This window comes from Cibotium barometz, chromosome 32 (genome assembly GCF_041138505.1).
Source record: "Cibotium barometz isolate CiBa-2024 chromosome 32, ASM4113850v1, whole genome shotgun sequence".
Taxonomy (NCBI): domain Eukaryota; kingdom Viridiplantae; phylum Streptophyta; class Polypodiopsida; order Cyatheales; family Cibotiaceae; genus Cibotium; species Cibotium barometz.
This window is the reverse complement of record NC_141077.1, coordinates 51,578,104-51,604,646: the sequence shown is the minus strand read 5'-3', so window position 1 is coordinate 51,604,646 and position 26,543 is coordinate 51,578,104. Positions and strand designations below refer to the sequence as shown.

At 45.5% G+C, this 26,543-nt stretch overlaps 1 protein-coding gene across 7 annotated transcripts in view; it reads left to right on the top strand.

The window, feature by feature from the left end:
- Window positions 1–26,543, top strand: part of ATM (Serine/Threonine-kinase ATM-like protein) — a 317,444-nt gene that overhangs the window by 218,866 nt on the left and 72,035 nt on the right. For all 7 annotated transcript variants that reach the window (XR_015261774.1, XM_086772522.1, XM_086772521.1 and 4 more), the window contains exons 52-53: window positions 11,233–11,307; window positions 11,477–11,581. Coding sequence is in view for 6 of the 7 variants with exons in the window: in XM_086772522.1 (XP_086628648.1) it covers window positions 11,233–11,307; window positions 11,477–11,581 (180 nt within the window). In the remaining variant the exon portion in view is untranslated. The remainder of the gene's footprint in view (window positions 1–11,232; window positions 11,308–11,476; window positions 11,582–26,543) is intronic.

The window sequence follows — 26,543 nt, the reverse complement described above, 5'->3', positions numbered from 1 at the left end:
ACTCATGACCGTTACCCGCTCACACTTATTATTGTAAGTGATGATGTGCAATAGCATGTCACCATTGGTTTTCCCACGCAACGTCCGCGTGTCCCACGCAATACTGGTGTGTAAATCCCACGTAATAGTGTACACGTCCCACGTGTAAGGGTGGTAACATGATTCATGATACAAAGAATGGGTTCCTTCAAGGAAGAAGCATCTTTGATAATATCTTCTCTTTTTAGGAGGCGGTTGAATGTGGCTGGCGCAATAGCAAGCCCAAATGGCATAACAAGGTACTCATAATGACCAAAACGAGTGCGAAAAGCAAACTTAGATGCATCTTCGTCTTTAATACAAATCTGATGATAAATCTATCTTATTGAAGACCTTTGCTCCATCTAGAGTGTCTATCAAATCATCCATCCTTGGCATTGGATATCGATATTTTACAGTAAGTTTATTTAAGGCTTTGTAATCGATACACATTCAATCAGAATCATCTTGCTTCTTAACTAGGAAAACCAGAGAAGCGAACGGTGAGAAATTGGGGCAAATGAGTCCTTTCGCTAGCTAAACCACCTTCGACACCTCGTTCTCCTCGACCAAACTCATCCAGTACGGAGGTCTAATGGCCGTAGTTGCACTGGGCACAAGCTTTATTTGATGTTCCACATTTCTGCGCGAAGGCAAAGAAGAGGGCAGGTCAGATTTGAAACATCAAAAAATTCCATCAGAATTTTCTCTTGCAAAGATTTTGTGGCATTAGTTCCACTTTCATGCGTGTCTATAACACTTGGAACTTCTTGAACCCAACCTAAAAAGAGAGACTTGCATGATATTCTTAGCATTTGTGTAGCATTAATTAATGCATTCTTGGGTAGATCTGGCTGACCTTTTATGTGATGTGTCCTCCCCACATGCATAAATTGATAGACACGCGTTGTGAAGTCGGTAAGAGACTTCTTCTGTGCATGCCGTTCTTTCCCTAGCACAACATCAAAAGGTGCTAGTCGAGTAATATCAAAGTTGAGCTTCTCAAAGTAGGATTGAATGGTGAGACCAAGGCCTACAACTTGTTGATCCCAAACCTCTATTGCTTTGCCATTTGCTAGCTCAACTGTACTAATATGGTGATGGTTGAGTTTTCAACTTTAACTTCTTGACAAGTACCTTTACTGGTTTCCCTTTAACCGAATCCTTCGTGACAATAAGTTCTGTAACTGGAAACTGGTAACCACGACTAGCCTTTGAAGATAAGACTGTATCTGCAGCCGTGGATGCCCGTTTCTCAATTGACACTGAGAGTGTCCTAGTAGAATGCTGGGATATCTAATCTGGAGTATCATCCAATAAATATTCCTCGAGATCATCCCCGAGATCTGAATCTATAGGCTTAGTTGTCATATTTGTAGCTATGTGCTACTCCTTCAATGGACAATCACGCCTTTGATGCTTTCTCATACAAGCATAGTGTAAGCCTTCATTCTTTGCTTTCTCAAACTAGTCGGGAGTGAGAGAAGCTCTGCGGTTATCCTTCATTGACACCTTTCTCTTAACTCCTGCAAGAGTTCTTGTAGACGAATGTATACTAGACATAGATGCCTTTCCCTTTTGTCCACTAGTGTACTTGAAAACTTTATAAGTAGGTATCATAAAATGTGACTTGGAACCTTGACCCATTTCATGAGTTTGATCTTTTCAACCATCTTCATAAACTAAAGCCATCCCTATAGCTCTGGATATGGTTGACACTTCTCTTGGCGTACTCATGGTCGAAATTTATGATTTAACCCCAAGGCATCTGTAAGAAATCTGGTAAAATTTGGGGTATTTTCATAAGCACTTCTCGATACTTGTCTGCATGCTCTGGAACTGTAAGATTCTTTTGTGAGATAAAAAACCAAGTATCAAGTGCTCTACTCTGCTCATCTAGTGCCACAAAATTCTAAATAAACATCTCCTTAAATTCCTCCCAAGTATTCGGGATTGCCTATATGCAGCTTGTTGTATTCTAATGTGCTCATCTATGATATCACCTAAAGTAAAGCGTTGCTCCCAGATAGAAAGCCACTAATCTACTGCATCAACTGCGAGAAGGTAAAGTGCTAGTGTATTTTGGTGGTTTCAAATCCTTTAATGCAAGTTTTGCCTTTAATCCCTTTCCTAGAGTACCCTCATGATTATCCAAGGGATGGGTATCCAAAGTCAATGGCGGCTACGGTACTACAGGTGTTATCATAGTGTGGATATCATTCATAAATAGACTCTTTTATTTTATTTTATTTTATTTTTCTAGAAAGATACTTCTATTAAGTATGAGAAAAACATACAACAATCACAGCTATAAGGCGGAAGACAATAGAATCACCCCAATATGTAAGGTGATTTCAACCACTGAGGAGCATCATGATGCCGTTGTCAGGTAAAAATCTGAGAAGTGTTTTGAGTCTGTGTACATATGGGATGCATGGTTTGCGAATAAGCTTTGCCCTGAATGCCCTGGCAAATGTACAGACTGAATGGTTTTGCAGTGAGCTGGTACACGCACGTTTTTTTTTGGGGAGCAGGTGCTTGAGATTGGAAGTTTTTTTATTGCAACAGTGTGGTGTGCGGGTGGTTGCCAAATGCAAGGCACCGACTGGAATGGGTCGTATTCTGGTAAGTTGAGGTGTAGCTGATGGAAGGCCGTGGGCAGCTCTGGCACTGGAAGGAAGGTTATGGGCGCGGCGTGTTAACCCAAAGCATAAGGAAGCAAAGAGCCCTTTTAGTGTGGCCATCATTGAGGCTTTAGGAATAAATAAATAATATATATACCAAAGTGGCCAGCTTGAGGGGTGGACGTGGAGGTTCATTTGGTTGGCAGCTCGACGTCTAGAAGGTTGGCGAGCGTGGAGCAAACGGAAAGGGTGGGGTGCCGCCTTGCAGGAAAAAGGGAGTCGGGGGACTAAGGTGTAGGGGCGGCCTTGTGAAGGGAGACCTCTCTGGTGGGGAGAGCCAACAGAGAAGGGACCTGCAGTTGCTACTGGTCGTGGCACAGAGGCGACGAGCTGGGAGTAGAGGGTTGCTGGTGTGGGCGCCCTTTGAAGAGAAAAGACGGGTAGCGACCAGAGAGGGTCGTTTGGGAGTAGTAGCCGCCTGGAGATAAAGGGGACGCCTGGCTGGTGATACTGCAGGGAGACGAAAAGGAAGGTTGTCGCCTTGCTGTGATTCTGCAGAGCTGTAACGAAGGCAGCCGCCTTTGATGAGTTGGCGTGGAGGTTGGCGAAGACCAAAGGAGCCGCCTCTGGCAACTATGTGAGACTAGGGGTTGGTGCAGCTGCTGCGGAGACAGAGGGTCTTTCAGGTTTGGGTGGCCTTTCTTTGTTTTGTCGCTGGACGTAGAGGAAGCGTGGGTGATGTGGCTTGGGCTGGTGTTGGGTTGGTGATACAGGCAGTGACTGGAGATGTGAAGTGGTCTAGCGAAGGGAACTGCTGAAGCTTACGAGCTGGATACCTTGTGGGAGAGAGCCTGGAGCGCAGTGCAGAGTTGGAGGCCGTCTCAAGTGTCACTGGCACGTAAAGCAGCTGCAGAGAGGTGGCTGGTAGTGCTGAAGACAGGTGCGAACGGTCGGTACCATAAGAGCCTACGAGGGCTGATGGCAGTGAAGCAGGGAAGAGGGGATAAGTTGGAAGCTGAGGGTTGCTGGTGGGGCGCCCTTTGAAGAGAGAAGTGGCTGGTTTTTGTGTGTGTTGGCTGCAGTAGAGGTGTTGATGTGTGGGCTGGAGACAGGCGGGACTCGCCTACGACACGTGGCAGGCAGCAGCTGGACAAAGAGTAGCCGGGTTGCAGAGGAAGCTGAGGGTTGCTGGTTGGGCACCCTCTGAAGTGAAACAGAGACCGGGAGACAGAGGCTTGGTTGTTAGACGCAAGGGTGAATTTCCTTGGCAGTAAATCCTGGCCAGAGTCCTGGTTTTTGGTGTAATTGCTGAGTTTGTACAGTGTGTATGGTGCTCTGTGTTTTTGCTGAATGATCACTGTCTATCGTGGTTTTGAGCTATCTTTCTGGTGTGGGTGGGTGGTGAACTGTGAAAAGTGTTCCAGCCGGTGGCTGGTGGTGCCTCCGTTGTGTTAGTATTTTCAAAGTTTGGGAGGTGAAGGGTTATAGAGGCGTGGTCTTTTTTCTTTTTTTCACCTCACATGCTTTCTGGTGCCCCCACTGAGGATAGCTCAGGTATATTTCTCTTGCCTACGAGGGTGTATGCCCCAGAGTAAGAGATTGAGGGAAGGTGTTTCTAGTGTTTTCTTGGGATTTGAAGGTGAAGCTTGGGGATCAAAATGATGTCGTATCCAGAGTTTTTTGGTGGTCCTAATGAAGATGTGGCAGATTTTCTGGAAAGGATGGAGGTTGCATGCATAAGCAACCACATCAATGAGCCAGCACAGGTATTGCGGTTGCTGAATATATGTTTGAAGGGAGATGCAAGGATTTGGTACAGAGCTTATGAGGAGTCATTGAAGGATGCTGAGCCACGCATTCCAATGACTGAGGATGGATTGAAGACTGCACTTTTGAACAAGTTTAAGAAGATTGAGGATCCAGATAGAGTTTGGTATGAAGTGCAGGGGTTGACACAGGGCGAATTGGAGCCAATTGATGATTATGTGAAGAAATTCTCTTTGCTGTGGGAGACTTTATGCAGGGCTTTGGGGGAAGATCAAGTACCTCCGGACATGATGAAGAAGGATCATTTTATTGCAGGATTGAAGGGGGGTATTCGCTGGAAGGTTGAATTAAAGAAGCCCAGATCTTATGAGGATGCGGTGGAGATTGCCAAATCAAAGGATTGGAAATTGCAACGAATGAACCAGCTGGGGATGGTTCCAGTGGCAGTGAGGCCTGAAATGAGAAGGGTAGAAGCGGTACCGATGAGAACCGTGCTGGAAAGAGTGCAACCGACAGAAGCTCAGGTGAATAATGTCATACCACAGGGAACAAAGGTAGCACCCACAGCTGTTACAGCTTCTGATGAAGGGCTGAAACAGGACATGAGGCAAATGGTGGATTGTATGAAGAATCTGAGTTTGAAAATGATCGGGAACACAAGTGGTGGACGTGGCCGAGGCAGAGGCTATAATCAGGAAGGGGTTGAAGGTCAGACAGCAGGCTATGGGAGTGGCCGTGGTTTTGGCAGGGGTAGGCGGTTCATTCCTACATGTTGGAATTGTGGTGAACTTGGACATCTAAGTCCTGACTGTGATAAGCCTCAGCAAATGGGGGGTGATATGTATCCCTTACCCTCTCAGATTCCCAATAGGGCAAATGATTATGGGATTGAAATTAAAGGTGAAGCAGGGACCAGTGGGTTGACAAATGAGGAGAAAGGTAAAACTAATGTGATAGATGTGGTCACCCTTGAGAAGACGAAGGAGACAGAAGCTGATGTGATGCGTTTGGGGAAACGGATGCCACAGGAAAGGGAAAGCAGGGATGCTGCAGGGCCCAGCAAGAAGAAAGGTAAAGTGAAGGAAGGAGGGGATGTGAAGGTCAAGCAGAAGCGGAAGTCTCGCAGGAAGTTTCAGGTAACTGATTTTCCACTAGGGGTTGGGCAGGATAGCTACAATTTGCAGGAGGACATGGCTGGAAGGAAAGCTAATATTACTTTTGGGCAATTGATAGAGTTAGCTCCCAAATTGAAGCGTCAGTGGAAAAGACTTGTGAACCCGAGAGAGAAAGAGCCTGCCAGAGGGATAGTGAGTGTTTTATCTGTTCAGGAGTTGCCTGATATATGTCCTGTGGTGAATGTATGGTATAAAGGGAAGAATCTGGGAGAGGCATACATAGATGGTGGTGCACAAATTTGTGTAATCACATTGGCAGCTGTGGAGAGGCTTGGTCTTAATTTTACTGAAGCGTCTGGTTTTCGTATTCGGCTGGCCAATCACCAGAAGGTCAAATGCTTAGGTATGATCAAAGAGTTAGAACTGCTGGCTTTTGATGTAAAGGTGCTTGTGGATTGTCATGTTATACCTGCAGGAATGGATGCGTTCCCCATCATTTTGGGAAGACCATGGCTGAGAGCGATGAAGGCTGTTCAAGATTGGAGGAAAGGGGTCATTACTCTGTATGACAGGAGAGGGGATAAAAAGCAGTTTAACATGGATAATCAGAAGCCTGTTCATGATGAAGAGGAAAGTGAAGCTAATTCAAGTGTTGATGACACGACTAGTAGCACCACTACTAGTGAGAGAACAGAGGACACTTCATCCAGTGAGGAGGATGCAGAGATGGATGCCTTGGTTATTGATGAGGAAGTACTTAGTGATAAGGGTGCACAACAAGAAGAGGCCATACAGGAAGAATGCGAGGAGGTACAAGTGAATCATGAGCAAAGGTATGCATGTGATGTGAAAGAGTATACTTTAAAGTCTTTGGATAATGAACCTTTGTGGGATGAGTGGGATATAGAAAGTCTGCAGGATGATGAACCTGAGTTGGAGCTGGATGACCAGATGTGCATTAATGTTAAGAAAGCCACAAGCAAAATTGATGCTATGAAAGAGAAGCAACACCAGAAGTCTATGGATGATGTTGATACTATGGATGAGATTATGGATGCTGTGATAGATGAATTGCTTATTGGCCTTGATAAAGATAAGCATACAGGAACTGAGGTGGATGCTTTGGGAATGGTGCCTTTTGAAGGGGAGCTTGTTTTGCCTGTAGTGGTTGGCTTTGATGGTGATGCTTCTTATGTGGATGGATAAGAAAATATTATAGCACAGCAGGTTTTTCTTGATGAAGCTTTCATCAATTATTACCCTCAGCAGGAATTGCTTCACTGGTTCTCCGATATTGGTGTTGATCACATCAATGATTTTGGGCTTGAGATGAGGCAGGATGGTGTGTATGTCAGGAGCTTTGTTTCCAGAAGTTCTTATGTTATGTTGTGGGATGTGGGATGGCAAATTATGTCTGGGGAGAATGACAGTGTTTCTTTGATCACCTGGAATAGAGATGTCTTGGTTACATTGTATGATGCTCAAAGGATTGACGGAGGGAAACGTGGTCATATGCTTTTTGCTGCTGATCATGAATGATTCAGCAGGCTAGGGGTTGGGCAAAGTATGTCAGGTAAAAATCTGAGAAGTGTTTTGAGTCTGTGTACATATGGGATGCATGGTTTGCGAATAAGCTTTGCCCTGAATGCCCTGGCAAATGTACAGACTGAATGGTTTTGCAATGAGCTGGTACACGCACGTTTTTTTTTGGGGAGCAGGTGCTTGAGATTGGAAGTTTTTTTATTGCAACAGTGTGGTGTGCGGGTGGTTGCCAAATGCAGGGCACCGACTGGAATTGGTCGTATTCTGGTAAGTTGAGGTGTAGCTGATGGAAGGCCGTGGGCAGCTCTGGCACTAGAAGGAAGGTTATGGGCGCGGCGTGTTAACCCAAAGCATAAGGAAGCAAAGAGCCCTTTTAGTGTGGCCATCATTGAGGCTTTAGGAATAAATAAATAATATATATACCAAAGTGGCCAGCTTGAGGGGTGGACGTGGAGGTTCATTTGGTTGGCAGCTGGACGTCTAGAAGGTTGGCGAGCGTGGAGCAAACGGAAAGGGTGGGGTGTCGCCTTGCAGGAAAAAGGGAGTCGGGGGACTAAGGTGTAGGGGCGGCCTTGTGAAGGGAGACCTCTCTGGTGGGGAGAGCCAACAGAGAAGGGACCTGCAGTTGCTACTGGTCGTGGCACAGAGGCGACGAGCTGGGAGTAGAGGGTTGCTGGTGTGGGTGCCCTTTGAAGAGAAAAGACGGGTAGCGACCAGAGAGGGTCGTTTGGGAGTAGTAGCCGCCTGGAGATAAAGGGGACGCCTGGCTGGTGATACTGCAGGGAGACGAAAAGGAAGGTTGTCGCCTTGCTGTGATTCTGCAGAGCTGTAACGAAGGCAGCCGCCTTTGATGAGTTGGCGTGGAGGCTGGCGAAGACCAAAGGAGCCGCCTCTGGCAACTATGTGAGACTAGGGGTTGGTGCAGCTGCTGCGGAGACAGAGGGTCTTTCAGGTTTGGGTGGCCTTTCTTTGTTTTGTCGCTGGACGTAGAGAAAGCTGCGTGGGTGATGTGGCTTGGGCTGGTGTTCGGTTGGTGATACAGGCAGTGACTGGAGATGTGAAGTGGTCTAGCGAAGGGAACTGCTGAAGCTTACGAGCTGGATACCTTGTGGGAGAGAGCGTGGAGCGCAGTGCAGAGTTGGAGGCCGTCTCAAGTGTCACTGGCACGTAAAGCAGCTGCAGAGAGGTGGCTGGTAGTGCTGAAGACAGGTGCGAACGGCCGGTACCATAAGAGCCTACGAGGGCTGATGGCAGTGAAGCAGGGAAGAGGGGATAAGTTGGAAGCTGAGGGTTGCTGGTGGGGCGCCCTCTGAAGAGAGAAGTGGCTGGTTTTTGTGTGTGTTGGCTGCAATAGAGGTGCTGATGTGTGGGCTGGAGACAGGTGGGACTCGCCTACGACACGTGGTAGGCAGCAGCTAGACAAAGAGTAGCCGGGTTGCAGGGAAGCTGAGGGTTGCTGGTGGGGCGCGCCCTCTGAAGTGAAACAGAGACTGGGAGACAGAGGCTTGGTTGTTAGACGCAAGGGTGAATTCCCTTGGTAGTAAATCCTGGCCAGAGTCCTGGTTTTTGGTGTAATTGCTGAGTTTGTACAGTGTGTATGGTGCTGTGTGTTTTTGTTGAATGATCATTGTCTATCGTGGTTTTGAGCTATCTTTCTGGTGTGGGTGGGTGGTGAACTGTGAAAAGTGTTCTAGCCGATGGCTGGTGGTGCCTCCGTTGTGTTAGTATTTTCAAAGTTTGGGAGGTGAAGGGCTTTAGAGGCGTGGTCTTTTTTTCTTTTTTTCACCTCACACCGTGTAAGACCTGTGGTACTAGAGGAAAAGAAGATGCCATGGTCCCATTCCCGCATAAATATCACACGCTTCACCTGCGCAGAACGAGAGGGCCCTTGAATGCGAGCCCAAGTAGCCATAAGAGTGTGGATGATATCACCCCATATAGTACTAATGCTTTGAGACCCAAAAATTTGGACACCCTCAATAACCTCCCTGCATCTAGCTCTCTAGATCTGCCATGCTGTAATACTGGCAATAATCTCCCAACTGGTGTCAATCCTCTGTCTAGGGGGTGTATGTCCTCAAAAGCTAGGCTGAATCCACGGGCCCGCATCTCTGTGAAGATCCATCTGGTACTCTGCAGCCAAGGGCCCCCTAGACTCAGGGTGTGGGCTGAAATCCAGGCCAGAAGGAAGTCCTTCCATGGCTCGCCGCCAGGAAGGAGTCCTCTAACAGTCAGCTTGCCTAGCAAGGCGTGGCTTTCAATAGCAGGGTCAATGTTGCCAAGCCCCCCTCTACATCGTGGCTGAATGATCACTCTCCATGCCACCTTGGCCCTGGGAGGTCTCTACTTCCTTTCTTTCTTTCTCTTGGCACCTTTGTGCCCCATATTGGTTGTGATCACCTTACATTTCGGGACAAGGTCTTGTTTTGTTCCGGCTTCCAATCGTAATTTTGTATGGTCTATGCATACTTAATAGAAGTCTCCTTTTTGAAAATAAAAATAAAATTGGGCTGGTATGTTCGTGTTAATGATAGCATTGATAACAAGAGATAAGATTGCGAGTGCAGTACTGAAAAGGTCAAGAATCATAAGGAGAAAACTGAGGTGGGATGTGCATGTTAATGGTAGCATTGGTAACAAGAGATAAGATGGCGAGTGCAGTGCTGATTCAAAGAAAAAGGGGGCCGTATGGCCTTCCCTCCCTCCTTCCACCTCGGTTGTAGCTAGAAGAGTTGTGGTACCGTAGGAGCCATAAACAAGTTTTGTATATATAAACTGAGATTGTAAGAAAGGATGGTTAGAAAGAAAATCTGTTATAAGTAATATGTTGGAACAGAGCATCCATTTTTGAGAGTCAGACTCATTTTATGCAGGAAAGAAGTATCTTCAAGAATGCCTTCTCATTTAGAAAGGCAGTGAAATGGGCCAAGGAGACCAGCAGCCCCTTTCCATCCTAATAATTGGTTTTGATAAGGCATACAACCAATAAGCCTGGCATTTCTCAGAGGGAACAATCGAGCAATTTAGATTCTCAAAGAACGGGAGTACGGGATTCCCTTCCCCACACTCCTAGTGAGGTGCAGATTATAATGCTTCCTCCTTCAACGCTATTCACAAAGTCTTGACCGCAAAAGAGAGTGAAATTTCAAACTAATGGCTGACGTGACAACCAACATTTCTTGCTCCAAGAAAAGGTCCTTCCATTAGTAAAAGGGTTCATCTTTGCACAATCTTGTTAGTGGGATTCCACTGTAAGGTGCTGTGAATAGAATTCAGGTGCAATCTGGTAGGATCATAGTAAAGAGATCATGGGCGTCTCTTAGCTGTCTCTCAACTGATTTTCTAGATCCTGTTTCTGCCTATAAGGCAAATTTCTTGCTGATCCAGGGATATCCATGGTGTTTGTCCCTTTCAAAATGGTTCAGGGCCATCCCTTGTCTTTTCCTCTGCACAGAACATTAATGATGACTGATGAGCTAAAGGGTACTTTAAAGATCTACTGCTCCATGCTTAGGCCATTATGGTTGGGTACAAACTGGTTGAGTGAGTGGGTTGTGTAACAGTTATATTGAAGTGACTTCAATGTGCTTGCAACCCACTGTGAAGAATTCATTTCCCTCCTGCAGTAGGTTGCATAATGGTAGAGGAAGCCAATGATTTGGCCTGAACAACCCTGCAAGAGCCAGCCACCAGATAGGTTTCTTTGTGAATCGGATAAGTCTTAGTGTAATTGATACCTTATATTCTGTTCAGAGAGCTGCTTCTAGGTAGTAAGCAAGATCTGAGCAACCACATTAAATGCAAACTGCAAAATATGCAGTGTAAAAAGAATTTTCAAGGCATGAAGTGTTAAAGCATCAAGTCCCAATTTCCAAAACAACAACCACAATTTATGTTGTGCTGCTTGTTCTTGCACCCAACTCTATCTAAATGGGGCTAGAGCAAGGCATAAATAGATAGATACAGATGATCGCCCATTCAACAAGGTCTATGTTATCAATATCTAACAGAGAACCCGCAAACCTATGAGATACTATTTATATCTCTCTCTTTTCCCCACAAAAGCAGTGTTATATCTTACATTGTCAACACATCTTTCTTATACAAATTTTTTGGGGTGTCTAAAAATAAATATTGTTCACAGAAACTTTTTTGGTGGCTTGCAGGAACTAGTTAAGTTGATTTCTCTCACTAGCTTGGAGAGTACTGGGAACATCTTTCCTTTTATTATCAAGCTACAGGTATATGAGATTACTAAATCTCCCAAGAACTTGAAAAATAGAATATTTTCATAGTTAAGAACAGATAACTTCATGTACATGTCTGATCCACTTTTTGATTTTTTGAAGAACCTTAATTACAAGCAAAATTTGAGTGGGCTTGTTGATGGACAAAGTTTGAACTTTGCAGATTTTAGACTGTCTATGCAAGTCATGGGGTTTGCGCTGGAGAAAAAAAAAAGAACTGGGTGAAAAGGAGAAGCTGCTGGGACCTTACATCCCGTCCACTGAGCAAGTAGGATATCAACTCTCTTCTTTTCAAGTTGAAATACCTTATGAATCGAAGTAAGATCTATACCATAGCTAAATTGGTTGACTACCATGAAGGGACTTGGCATGTCTATGTACTCAAAAAGACATGCCATGAAGCTGATGAATTCCATCAACAAAGAAGGCGGCTTATTTTGTAAAGTTACTCAACCAATCAGCTGCCTTGTGCTGCCAACAAGCTCCCATACTGGCTGCAGCCTTGAAGATCCCTGGATTCTGACCCAAGTGGCCATGGGTGTGCAGATGATATCACTCCAAATCCATAAATGCACTCTTGTGTATCATAAATCAAAGAGCCCTTGGTAGCCTCAGTGCATCTAGCCTTCCATATGTGACCGGCTGCAATGCTAGCACTAATCTCCCATGCAGTGTCCAACCTCTATGCAGGTGGGACATACTCTGACTCTGGTAGGTCCTGAAGATGGCACCATCGAACAACTCCCTGACTGATCATAAGACCAGATCCTTGCGGTTTCCCTCATACCTAAGCTGTGGGCCCGACTGTGGCAACCAAATTATTGCACCAAAAGAAATGTAAGCATCCCTCCTCATCCTTCCAAGGAGGGATGCTATTGCTGTCCAAAGTCCTGTGTGCTTCTCTGCACTCCCATAAGCAATGGTAGACTGTCTCTGAAGCCTATGCACATCTCAGGCATGCTGGGCTAACACGAACAACAGATCTCCACTAGTTGGTGGCAAGACCACCAAGAAGAGAAAGCCAAATAAAGGAGGATATTTGTGTCCTCTTATAAGAGTGCCACAACCTCCGCTAAAAAGTCTTTGAATGTCAGGTGTGATACCATAAGCCTCCCAATCAGGTCTAAGAGTATGGACTCTATGAATGTGACTTAAGACAAGATGCATGACATTTCCCACAGTAGAACTAAAGGAATCCACCATACAACCAAAGGCTCCAAGCATCTCTGATCATTCGTAGGGGGGATCAATATAAAAGTGCTTCCGTGCTTTGTCAACAACTCTCAGAGAATGCATCATCGGGCTGTCGATGATATTCTGCATCTCACATCTCCAAATACCATCAATTGTGTAGAGAGAAAAGGACCGTTGCGTCATCCTCCCTTGGCGTGGGGAGGTCCTTAACTTGTAGAGGTACACCTGTCCCTGAGACGACTCCCAACCACTGTGTTGAAGCCCTTCCAAGAAGGTCCCTGTGGGTATGGCAGCATCAATCTGCAAAATCCTCCGACTAATGTCCCTCAGATGCTGCACAAGTACCCCTCTTGGATCCTCCATGAGGCTTTTAAGCCTCTTCCAATCCAGCACTGTGGGGAATCTCTAAGCTAGCCCAATGAATATGCATAGCTACCCCAAGAGGTCTACCAAACTCATTCAGGCTTAAGTCACTGTACGTAATGAGCTTTCTTGTAGCATCCTAAGCTGACCGCGCAGGTATGTGAACCAAGAACCTCCTCATGCAATCCCCAGCCCCTAGAAGGGATCTAACCAAAGGGGAGGAGGGGGGGCAATGCTCTGCCTCCAAGAAGATAAAGCGTGTGCTGTATATCCAGTCACCTCCGCTAACTGGACTACACCTCATAACTTGCTTCATGAGAAAGTCCTTCCATGGCTGAGTACCAAGAAGAAATCCTTTGACAATCATCTTACAAAGCAATGCCTTATATTGCACCTCTTGGTCTATGATATTCAGTCCCCCCTCTTGTGTGGGTAGGATAATGGTTTCTCAAGCAAGTCTACCCCTGGTGTGTATTGTGCCATCTAGTCCTGACCATAGAAAATTCTGAATGAGCCAATGTAACTGGCCAATGCATCCCCTATGAAAAACCCAAGGAGAAGTGATAAACCAAGTAGTGGCTAGCAGCACTTGTTTAACCACTTGCTTCTTCTTCTTGCTACTCCAATCCTGAAGTTTGCTTTTAATGCTCATGAACATATGCGCAAATTGTTGTGGTGGGGAGATGTCTCTCCTAACTTCGCACCCAGGGTATCTGACAGTGCATCCTCTCTCAATCCAAGTGAAACCCACATCCTCCTACTGCCAAAGAAAACATCTCCAATCCTGTGTCCGGAAGGCATAGAGACATGCATGTGAGTCCTCCAAAAACATTGTATTATTGCCTAGCTCCGAGTCCAATCACTCTTCCTCTGTACGTAGGGGCAATCTGAGGCCTGAGAATCCTAGGGTAGCCCGAATGAACCTGGTCATAGCCTCCTACTATGAGCTAGAGTAAGGGAGCTAGGGGGCATCCCTGCCGCACTGAGCAAGAAATCTGAAAGCTCTTAACATGTCCCCCACAGGCCAAAACTGTACTTTGGGCCTCCCTATACAAGCATGAAACCCCTTTGATCTAGTCCTAGGAAAATCCCGTAAGTGCCACTGTGCCTTCCAAGAATCCCAACGCACTCTGCCATATGCTTTTAAAAAGTCCAGCAAGATGATGGCAAGGGGGTGTTGGCTAGAATTAGGGATATTATCTAAGATACTCCTTCCTTGGAGGAACCCATTTTGTGTGTCATGGATATTCCTTTGAAAAATTGGTTGTAAACGCATAGTCAATGGCTTAGCTAAGATTTTGTATACAGATCCAAGCAAAGTGATGGGCCTCCACTGCTTGATGTTTGTCTTATCCCCAATCGTGGAGTGTTTTTGGGAAAGAAAAAGGAATCATCAGCATAAGCTTGCGCCACTAAATTAAGCCCATCAGGAAATTGCAAACCATGCAAAAGTCCTTGATCCGTGAGTTTGTCCATATATAGACGCAAAGGGTGAGTGGCAATCGCATATATTAATGCACTCAAAGGACAACCCTGCCTAACTGATTTACCCAGTATCCAAGTACAGGACAACCCTTTGCCTAATACACAACGTGTTGTACTGTCTTAATAAAGCTAGTAAATGACTCGTTGCAATGTAGGCCCAAAACCATGTGTTGTCATCAGTGCAGCTATGAAATCCGAGTGAACTGTATCAAAAGCCTTTTGCTACATCTATCTCCAGCAATAGAACATTCTGTTGCAATTATTTGGCATACTGATACTGAATGCCCACATAAACATTATAGATGTTATTTGTGATTTGTCTTCTGGGTACAAAACCATATTGGGCTTGATATAATCCTTTGCGCAATATCTTTTACTCTCTAAGTGATCATTTTAGTGATGATCTTATAAATAACAGGCATAAGAGTAATCGGACACCAATCTGAAAGATTCCGACAGAGCTGCTTCTTCAGTACAATCTGACTAATCCTTCTGGACAAGATGTTGGCATACCACTTTGGTACCAAGATTGATTGATCGTGAGTAATAATGGATCCTCAAGTAGGTCCTAGAATTGCACAAGGAATTCTATGTCAACTCATTCCACCCAGAAGATTTCCATTTGCCTGAAGCCTTGACTGCATTATGTATCTCCATAGATGTAAATAGGCTTTCTAATTCAAAGGCTTGTTGAATATCCATTATTTCTTTGACATTCTGAAGAAAATCTGTACGAGCACCGTCATAGAAGAGGTTTCTACAGGAGGTGATGCGGACACGTGTTGGAAGTGATGAGTCACACATTCTTGCTCTAACTGCATTAGATTTTGCGTCTACTCTCCATTATCCTTTTGCACTCATGAGATGCATTGTTTTTGTCGGGTTACATGTAAGCGTTTAAAGAAAGCTTTTGAAGAGTAGGTCTTATTTAAGATAGGCTTTTGTCTAGACCTGACTTGCCATTTTTGTAGCTTTCTATAATTATTCAATTCAAGCTGATGCTTTGCATAACATATCTGATCCTCTTCTTGAGGAGATATGAACAAACATGGCTAATTTTTGTGTTGTTAATCAGCAGCAATCTCTTAGCTGATAACTCGAAATCATCTAGTACCATGTCAAAGTACAAACTCAGCCATATAGGGGCATGAACAGAGAGGTGAAGAGTAATCCACCCACATTCTACAAGTATACAAGTAAGAGGATCAATCCTGGCTGCATTCAATAAATACCATTTGTCAAGCCTTGCCCTGTAGACTACATAAGCATTATGATGAAAGGTATACCCCTTCTTGTCAAGGTAGGTGTCCAACCAAGTATCAAGTGCATCCATGTGATTTATTGCATTGCGCCAAGCAACTCTTTCAGCTGCAATCATGTGTGAATTGCCACGAGTATTATCATCTTTTGCCGGCGAGTTATTAAAATCTCCACATATGAGAAAGAAAGAAAGTTGTATGGGCCTATGAGACCAAAAGTAATACAATGGTACCATGGATATATTGAGCCATGGAAAACTGAAAGAAAAAGTAAAATGAAAATATGTGATAGTACATGTGATGATCAACAGATGATCCTTTGTAGAGTGAGATATGCTATGATCAGCTAATGTCGATGCCCGCCTCGGCCAGAACCGATCTGATGGTGGAGTGAATGTCAAGACTCTGTAATGAGAGCGTGACATGTCGGCGGAGATCCTCACGAATCGGTCTCTATGTGGTGGAGGGTCCTGATGCTCTGGGTCGGGGATGTTTGGCTTGCAGAATGGATCAAGCTCTCTCACTAAGAACTCCTCTGGGGCGTGGAGCTGGAGCGTGGGTACGGGTGGTGGGCTCTGATGTCGTAGTAGAGGAACTGTTGTGGGCAGTAGATTCCGATGTGGATGTATGTACCACAAAGAAATCTGTGATGGCTCTCTGTGAGGTGTCGTGTCGGAGCCGGGGCTGTCTCTCAGCATGTTGCCTCAACACTACATCCCTGTGTCGTCTAAGCTCCATCAAGTACATGCCCAAGCACCTCTGATCCTCAAACTGTATCACCCGTGTGAGTTGTCTAAATCCCTCTCGGAAGAGGCAATGGAATCTCCCCTGTATCTCATAGTAAACCAGGCAACTGAGCATATAATGGGCCTCATCCTCTAGTGCTCCTGTGATGCATACTGTACATGTCCTCTCCTCATGTGGGATATCCTCAGCTCTGCCAATCTCTACCTTGAGGTGGTGGGAGGATACCATGAGCTGGCCGATCGTGATACACCTGGCATGTGACATGTGTATCTATATGTATCCCGGGATCTCAAAGAATCCATCCTCGGAGAGCATTTGTCAACCAATTGCAACCGCATTCTAGCTGTTTGAGCAGATACTGTGGAAGCATAAACAGAAGAAAACTCACAAGTCTCACCATTGAACATACTTTGTACAATGAGTAACCTACCTTCCGGATCATTGGAAGCAACTAGCGGCTGCAATTCTTGTTTTTTAAGAAAAGACACACCAGATAAAATAGAACAACCAGCATAATATCTATAGTATCTATCAAAGAAACCAGTCCGGCCAACCATAGCATGTTGATAATGTTCTAGAGAACATACTATGCCTAGCTTCATTCTATGTAGAGAGTCTCAAACCAGCCTCGAATAATCAATTATTCAAGTTGATCAAACCTTGTACATTATATGACATGCATTTAAGAGGTGCCTTCATGATCATTTTATTGAGAAGTGCAAGCCATATCAACATATGCCGCATATTTTGCTGCATATTCTGTAGAGTTTGCATTCCACCTTGAACTTTTAAAGCCCAAAGCTTTCCTGTACGAACTTCTCCCAACTAGCAAGCTTTACCCCGAGAGGAAGATGGTTCAATTCACATTCTGGACTGTAATGGTTGGGGTCTAACAGAAATAACCTTTCTAGGGTTTGGGGTCTGCCAACCCTTTGGATCTATGACATTCTTATCCTTGTTTGCAACATTTTTTACGGTTTGCTCAGATGTAGCAGGCATATGCGTTGGCTGCCCTGCTCTTGTTCTTATTTGCACTCTTGTGTTAGCAACTGGCACTGTATTCGTTATTTCAGCTTGAGAGTTTCCAAAATTGGAGTCGGAGGAATAGAGTCATTTGGAGGTCTCAACGTAAGAGTAGGATAATCAGAAGCCAAGTGTCCAAACTTAAGACAAGTGTAGCATGCTCCTGCAAAAACTCCTCATTTCAGTTCATAATATTTTTCACCCATACAGACATCATCAACCTCTACTACAATGGATGGTGGGAGGGGTTTATCTGTATCCCACAGAATACAAAATCTATTTCTGTTGCCCAATAGACGTGGGGGACAAATGATAGTGCCCAACATTTGAGCCAATCCTAGTAATGCAACAGACAAAGTCTACTAGGAAGTTAACCACGTCAACCCATATTGGGCATTGATGCTTTAACAGGGCCTGATAGTCCTTTGTGGGTGTCCATGGAAATGCATGCACCATTCTGATTGCCATAAAACAAAGGCGATTTTTCTAACAGCTGCTGCTTATATATTGGTTCTGCGAGAACCACTTCACAAAAGCCGCAAGGAACATAATAATAAACCCCATCAACATGGCATCCACCAAGCAAGTTCTTAATCCATTGAGTAACATCATTCACAGTGGGCATTTTGCCAAGAAATAACATAGTGAATGTGCATTCCGAGAATTTCTTAACTCTTGGCAATATAGTCTGGACACAAATTTTGTAGTTCAAAGTTGGTTTAGGCTTGCCCGGGCAGTTTGATTTTCTTCAAAATCTTTATGGAGTACATCGAACAAGTATTGTGCATCAGGATTATCATGGTTCTTTGAGTCAGTTGGGATCCATTTCCTCCAATCCTTATCTCCACAATGGGAGTAAACAACTTGAGGCTGCGAATCCATAACAAGGACAATAAGTGAAAAGGAAAACCAGAAACACACTGATAGAAGCGAAGAGGCAGACAACAGCTATGAAACAAGAAAAGCTACAGCCAACGAACAACAGAAGAAAGAGATGAGAAAGAACAGGCAGCACAGGAGGAGAGCAGGAAGACGACTAGCAACACAAAGCAGCAAAGACAAAATCAGGCGACAAACCTCAGGAGAGTAGGAGCAGGCGAGCACAGGGAGCAGAAGGACACGAATGGCGAACAACAGAATAGAGGAATGGTCAAGTTGATGTGAACCTCTAGGAACAACGAACATCAGACGAGAACCTCCATGAAAGCAACGGGCACCCACACACTACTCACACACTCTCACGAACAAACGCAACGGGCACCCACACACTACTCACACACTCTCACACACACACACTTTTTTTTAATTTTTGGTGATAACCATTCGTCTATTAACAATGACTTATGTACAATGTAGGAGATGGACGGAAGATAGTCCATCTTCAAGAATCTCAGAAGTAGTGGAAAAACACCTTGAAGTGGCTAAAAGCAATGTCCTCCAACTGTAAGCAATCATGGAGGGATTGTCGCAAATGCATCCTTAAGTAAGCATATGCCTCTAGAGGCATCTGCCCAAACATAGCATTGTTTCTCATCTTCCATATTGTTCATAGAGCCCAATATCTAGTCCTTGCAAAGAAAACATCAAAATCAAGAGAGTTGAGCACACCAGACCCAAATATATAGAATTGCTTTCCATATCACTTGCCTGGAAAGCGTATGTGATATCATCGGCGAATCGTCGACGAGAAGAAACTCTCTCGTCTCCAAATTATGCAATAATAGATGTGGTACAATTTCAAAACGAACTCCACATCTGCACTGTAGGTGGCTCCAGCTATCCCTATTTTGGCAAGCATCTCCGTAACAGGGAGGATACCCACTAAACAATGCCAAAGAAACAATCTTTGCTTTAAATGAAGCTTACTTTTCCATATACCCCAGAGGGGTTTTTTCCACCATCTTTCACTCTTTTGCATACCCCATGGAGTGTTGCCATGTGTGTGAATCCAAGGTGGTTGAAGCAAATGATTGTGCATGCTAGCTGTAGTTATCTTATCCAAATGTAATCGCAGAACTCCACATCTGCACTGTAGGTGGCTCCAGCTATCCCTATTTTAGCAAGCATCTCCGTAACAAGGAGGATACCCACTAAACAATGCCAAAGAAACAATCTTTGCATTAAATGAAGCTTACTTTTCCATATACCCCAGAGGGGTTTTTCCCACCATCTTTCACTCTTTTGCATACCCCATGGAGTGTTGCCATGTGTGTGAATCCAAGGTGGTTGAAGCAAATGATTGTGCATGCTAGCTGCAGTTATCTTATCCAAATGTAATCGCAGAGCATTATCGGTTTGCCCTTTCACTTTCCAATCATTTAGCCTATTATTTTCAACAAGAACAGTTCATATGGCTGCAGTAACCTTTTAATCTTCCTCCGAATCGGTCTATGATGCAAACTTGTTATGCTCCCTGCACGCCTGCGGAAACGATAGCACGTTACTTGTTTCATCCACAACACCTTGTAGCGTTCGTATACCCAAGTATGCCAAAAAGCATGCTTATGTGGCTCTTCCATATCTAGCGGTTCTGCAAACAAAGAGGATCAGTGCAGACTTTCCAATCACATAGAGTTACCAATTGCAGAATCGCGTCCCACCCATTTGAGGTCTTTCAATACGGTCTTCCAATCTTGCACCATTCTTGTAGCATATGGACAGCCCACAATGCAGCCTTCAAAATGGCTTAGCACCACTTCGCAATGTGAAATCACCCAAATTCCACGAGCCATAGTTTTCATGCCTCTACACTACACATAGCTGTAAGCATGATTGCCCAAGGCTGCTCTTGCCGAAAGAACACTGGAATCATTGTAGCTTTTGGAGCTAAAACATGGTATTGAATATTGAGAATATTCAAACCACCATGCATCTTCGGCGAACCATGTAGATACCTTCCAATAAGCAAATTTCGCTTTGAGCCTCTGCTCTATCCATTGTGCCACCTTCTCGACCGTCATATCCCATCCCATTGGGTATTCAAGATGCCTTACCAGTTGATTTGGCTGAACTATTTGACCTGGCCATAGAAGACGGTGCCAATCCATACAGCGTAACGAAATCAACTGACTTCTCAAAAATTATATAAACTCCCATAGCATTACCAAACAACTCTAAGACACTCATGATGCGTGTGAGATGAGTTGGATCATTTTGAGGCCTAAAGAAAGAGTCATCTGCAGAGGCATGTGCCACAAATTGAGTTCCATCCGGTTTCTTGCAGGCCATGAAGCTATCTTGTCTACGTCAATTTGTTAATGTACAGGATCAAGGGATGCGTAGCAATTGCATATAGTAATGCACTCAAAGGTCAACCTTGTCTTACCAATCTTCCCAGTGTCCAATGTTTGGAGAGATCCTTACCCAGAATACGTTGGGCAATGCTATCCCTATACAACCAATAAATTATGTGTTGCATTTTTGTCGCGAATCCCGGAGCAGCCATTACATTAGCTATGTAATTCCGTCAATAGCAATATTATCCGTTATTTGTCTTCTTAGCACAAAACCATATTCTTGATGAGGATGTAATCGATCTTACAAAAGACCTCATCCAGAGTAATATAAGTTATGGCCTCAGACAATACCATCTACTAGATATCTGATAACGCATGACAATGGCTAAGTTCTATCAATGATTGTATTGATTGTTTTGCATCATCCACCCTTTGCCTTTGTTTTCCCATGTGCCATCTACCATAGTCTGCAACGACAATTCGCATGCGATCTCGAGCTTCATTGACGAATTAGGCGGGGGTGGCCTCACACTGGCAGGCATATTGATGCCCATACTACTTTTTTTTTTTTTTTCAGCTGGCCTTTGGCCCATGATCCTCCCATAGTTACCAAATTTCACCGTCCATAGACAGAGGTCCGTAGGCGCTTATTTATCCACCTATAGGCGATGCCGCCGAGAAAGCACCAAGGGGGGTTTTGAACCTAGGGCCTCTTGGTCCTAGGCAAACGCCTTCACCACTTGAGCTATCACCTCATTGGCTAATCCCCATACTATATGCAAATGACATCGTCCTCCTCTCAGACTCAGTCGAGGGGCTTCAGAGACAATTGGATGCCTTACAGGACTTCTGCACTTAGCGGGACCTCTCTATTAACCTTGTAAAACCAAGGTCATGGTCTTCAATACCTCTCGCCTCTTCACATCCAGATTGAGCTTCACATATAGAGGGAATCCTATGGAGATTGTCTCATCCTGTGTCTACCTTGGTGTCACTTTCAGTGGCCCACAATTCACCATGCTTCCCGCAGCACATGCCAGAGTGACCCAGGGATATGCAGCCTTGAGCTTACTTGAGCGGCAGTGCTTCCAGGCACATTTCCAGGAGCCTAGGACGAAGGGTTGGCTTTTTGACACCCTCGTCACACTAGCCTTGAAGTATGAGGAAGCCTTCTGGGGGCCAGATTTATCCGATGAGGATTGGCAGCGAGTTGAGAGGCCCTTGGTCATGATGTTCTCCCGTATGATCCGAAGCAAACCATCAGTCCCACACCAGATTATCCAGGCAGAGTTTGCTGCAGCCTCAATGGTAGTTGATGCACTCTTCCAGACAGTCACATACCTCCATCGCATCAGTCACATGGATCCCCACAGGTACCCGAGGCTTGCCCTGGAGTCCTCAAGACAGCTGGCACTTGAGGACCACTCTGGAGTATGGTATGCACTAGTTTCCACTTGGTTCTCAGTATATGGGCTCCGCATGGACCGCCTAACCCCCCCTTCAGTACAGTTAGACTCCCCTTTTCTCTAGCCCTCTCACGAGGATACCAACCAGGTTATCCGGTTAAATCTTCTCAACCTCTACACCCATTGCACATGGATCACACCTTCGGAGCTCCCCACAAAGATGCACTTCTACATAGATCACTTCCTCACACTCACTGAGGATGGATTCATCCAGCAGTCCAGCTACTGGAGTGTTCACATGTCCCATGCCTTGCAGATTGCGATTGGCTAGATACGGGTTTCATCCCACCGCCTTAGAGTGGAGACAGGTAGAGCTGAGCGCATCGTCAGAGCCAGGAAGCTCATACGGAGACCCAGAGAGGAGAGGATCTGCGGATTATGCCACACAGGTTTAGACGGAGGAGCATTATGTATGTCATTGCCCAGTATACTAAGAGATCCGCGGGAGGTTTCACTGTCTATTTCGTGAGGGATTTGGTCCACTCTCCAGGATCATTGACTTCCAGGACCAATGTTGCCTAGGCCTCTTCCTGCTTGAGCTCCGCAGACACAGGGACACCTTCTTGAGAGAGCTTCGGCCCCAGCCAACCATCACGAGTTTCTTCCAGACCCAGGAGGTGGAGGACACCGATTTATTGGATCTTGTGGACCCTCCACGAGCTGCTCTGGACCTACCTCGCCCGAGAGGAGTTACCTCGGACTGAGCCTCCGCACTCCAGCATGCTGGATGCCCCCATCCCCCCCCGGCCACGATCACCTCATCAGCTCTAGATCTAGGACATGCTCCACCACCATCAAGCTACCTTTCCACGTGACATAGTTGAGGGAGACCTCTCGGCCATACTCATTAGCCCCATGGTTGATATTTTGGAGAGTGGTATACCATCTACTCGGAGCTGATGCTACCCTCATGTTTCTATGTTCTTAGTATTTCCATGGATAGTTTTGTATCACCTAAGCGAGATATCTATGTTTATGTTTTCTTTTTGTTTTATTTTCCATTCCATGGTGAGATATGCCATGGACATTATTGTATCATTGTGGTCTCATAGGCCCATTGGGTCATTAGTAGACACTAAATAGCCCCCACCCCACCCCCACCAGGATCCCGACCACGGCATCCTCACCATCGCCAGATCAGAGCCATTATTGCTCAGCATCGGAGGCGCCTACCTCGCTTCTACGACCTCTCCATTCTAGACAGCCCCATGGCGGAGATACTTGATCTAAGGAGAGGGCAACACTTCAACTGATCAGCATACATGGATCTACCTGATATACATTTGTCAGTATTTTCTACTAAGTATCATCTTGGAGTCTTACAGTTCTGTTCTTATAACTGTAGGACAATCAGTTAATTGTACTTTTTAGTCTCATTTAGTACTCTCAGTTTTGGTCTCATAGGCCATTATGGCCTCTTAGAGACGTTAATATATCATTTCATCATTTCATTTCTCTCTCAGAGATCTATCCCAGTGCCTACCCTAACACAGGAGGGGGTTACACTTCAGCGCGCTGCGGACCTCCAAGCCAAAGGCAGAGCGAGAGCACCAGGCTACCAGACTACATCAGAGGGAGATCACAGAGATACGGGCTCGACATCAACACCATATCCAGGAGCGGCTAGCTCACTTACACTCACACCCGGAGATCATGCTCCGAGGTATTTTTGCCTCGCCATCGCCTATGTATCACATATTACACCCCCGTTATGGTACTGGTTGGAGCTAGACATATCTGCATTGCATTCTTGTATACCCTACGCATATAGGTTGCGTAGTGAGCCTCTAGCAGTAGTGCTCGATCCATCACACCCCCCCACTAGCTCACTACTTTCATAGTTTATTTCATGTTCATTTTGTCCTTTTTTTTTCTGGACATCCAAAAGAGTTTGACAGTTGTACATTGATTTGTCTCATAGGTCGAGTTCGGCGTCTAGTAGACGCTTTCTCTCTCTCTCTATGCAGAGCCCTATACTCACGGCTCGGCATACAGAGAGCCTTGGGAGCCATCACAGAGCAGGACTCGAGGAGAGAGATGACGAGACTTACTCGCCGCAAAAGGCGAGCAAGTTTTTGGGCGAGTCAGATGTCCAGGAGGTATGTCTGAGACTATTGCTAGCACCATTGGTGTGAAGCAAGGATGCCCACTTTCCACCACGCTATTTGGGTTATACATTGATGAGGTGGCTAACTTCATTACACGGGGAGGCGGAGATGGAGTTGATTTAGCAAGTACCTCAGTACATATTATGCTTTATGCTGATGATATTGTATTAGTGTCTGAGTCTCCAGGAGGTCTACAGCAGCATCTACATGCACTCGATGATTTCTGCACACAGAGGGGTCTTACTGTGAACCTTGGGAAAACCAAGGTTACGGTCTTTCATACATCGAGACAGGGTAGGAGTCAGCTGACATTCACTCTCGCAGGACGCCAGGTGAAGGTGGTGACATCATACGTGTACCTAGGGGTTACCTTCTCTGCAGGCAGCCACACGCTTCACCATGGGTTCAGCAGCCAGAGCTAGATTGACATGGGGATATGCAACATTGGCTATGCTAGAGAGACAGTGCCACCAGGCGCATTTTCACCCCGACGAAGGGGTGGCTATTTGACACATTAGTCACACCGGCACTGATGTACGGAGCAGCGGTATGGGCACCAAGCCTTGCTACCCATTGGTGGACATAGATAGAGAAACCACAGGCCCTCATGATGGCACGCATGATACGCAGCAAACCGTGAGTACCTCATGACATTATCCGAGGAGAGTTTGTTGCGCCTCCTATGATGGTAGAGGCCATATTCCAAACTATATGCCTGCTAGACAGATTCAAAGAGATGCCACAGGACAGATTGTCATACAGAGCTTTTGAGGCATCTAGACAGCTGGCTGAGGCAGGAGACAGAGGATCATGGTATGCACAGGTCACACATTGGTTCTCACAGCATGGCCTAGACATGGATCATCTACCACCATTCCAGTATGACAGGGATGCACCACATATCCGTCTCTCTCATAGTGAGAGGAACAGAGTCTTGAGACAGGACCTATGGCAGCTCTATACACAAGAGACATGGATATCGCCTACACAACCTCTTCCACCGAAGATGCTATACTAGAGAGATCACTTCATGAGTATCACTGATGATGGATTTATAGAGAGGCCTAGATACATGGAGGGCTTTTTACCACACGGCTCCGGAGTGGCTATTGGTTAGCTTAGAGTTTCATCACATCGATTGGAGATCGAGACTGGCAGAGCAGCACGGATCCCCCGAGAGGAGAGGGAATGCAGATTGTGCAGAGAGGAGGTGGAGAGTGAGGAGCATTATGTATGCAAATGCAGAGCATATACAGCCATCAGAGAGAGAGATCCCATTTTATTCAGAGAGCCACATTCCCTACGCCAGATCTTTGAGGCAGCAGGCCAGCGCATACTAGGGAGATTCATTCTAGACATACAGCGTCACATAGAGACATCATTACAGGCTCAGACAGCTCTAGAGGGGGGACGACAGACACAGGTTACTACATTTTTTCAGAGATCCATCCCACTCCCAGCCCCTACACGGCAGTGACTTACTCTCCAGAGAGCAGAGACACTCAGCCCGCAAGAGACAGAGGACACCTGGCTTTCGGACACCACGCCTATACTAGAGAGAGATGACAGCGATCAGAGCTCAGTTTCACAGAGAGAGTGCGGAGCGACTGGCTCGCTTCAGAGCAGACCTAGGCATATTCTTCAGGGGGCTGTGGACACCCCCTTCATTGATGTATACCATTTTATACCCCCAGTATGGTACAGGATGGAGCTAGCTAGGTTGCATATCATGATTGTATACTCCATGCATATAGCTTTGCATTCTCCTAGTAGTAGAGCTCCATCCCATCCCCCACTCATTGTACTTATTGCACACCCAGATTCAGCTTTTTAGTTCAGTACTTTTTCATTTTGTTGGGATGACAGAGGATACCCCATACAGGTACACCGATTTGTCTCATAGGCCGAGTTCGGTCTTTTGGAAGACATTAATAAAATCTTTCTTTCTTTCTCTCTCTCTCTCTCTCTCTCTCTCCAGACGCCCACGACTACGGAGGGGGGCATCCCAGCATAGACGGAGGTTGCAGTGGCAGATTCGGATTATTCTTGCGAGGCATGCGGGACACCCAGTCAGGGTGCTGACCACAGAGGATATTGAGGAGATCCGCCAGTGTCCGATGCGGCACATACTATGAGATGGAGGCACCTCCATAGTGTACCCCTCCGTCCCACATGATATTGTATCCCTTCACTATATTCCACTCACCTCCATAGCGTACCCCCCCCCTCGCTATATTCCAGTTCCAGTTTCATTTTCTAGGTACCAGTAGTATCATCTTTATTTTTCATTTTTCTGGGTTTTTTTATCCAGACATTGTATCAGATCCACCATGATGTAACTTTTGGTCT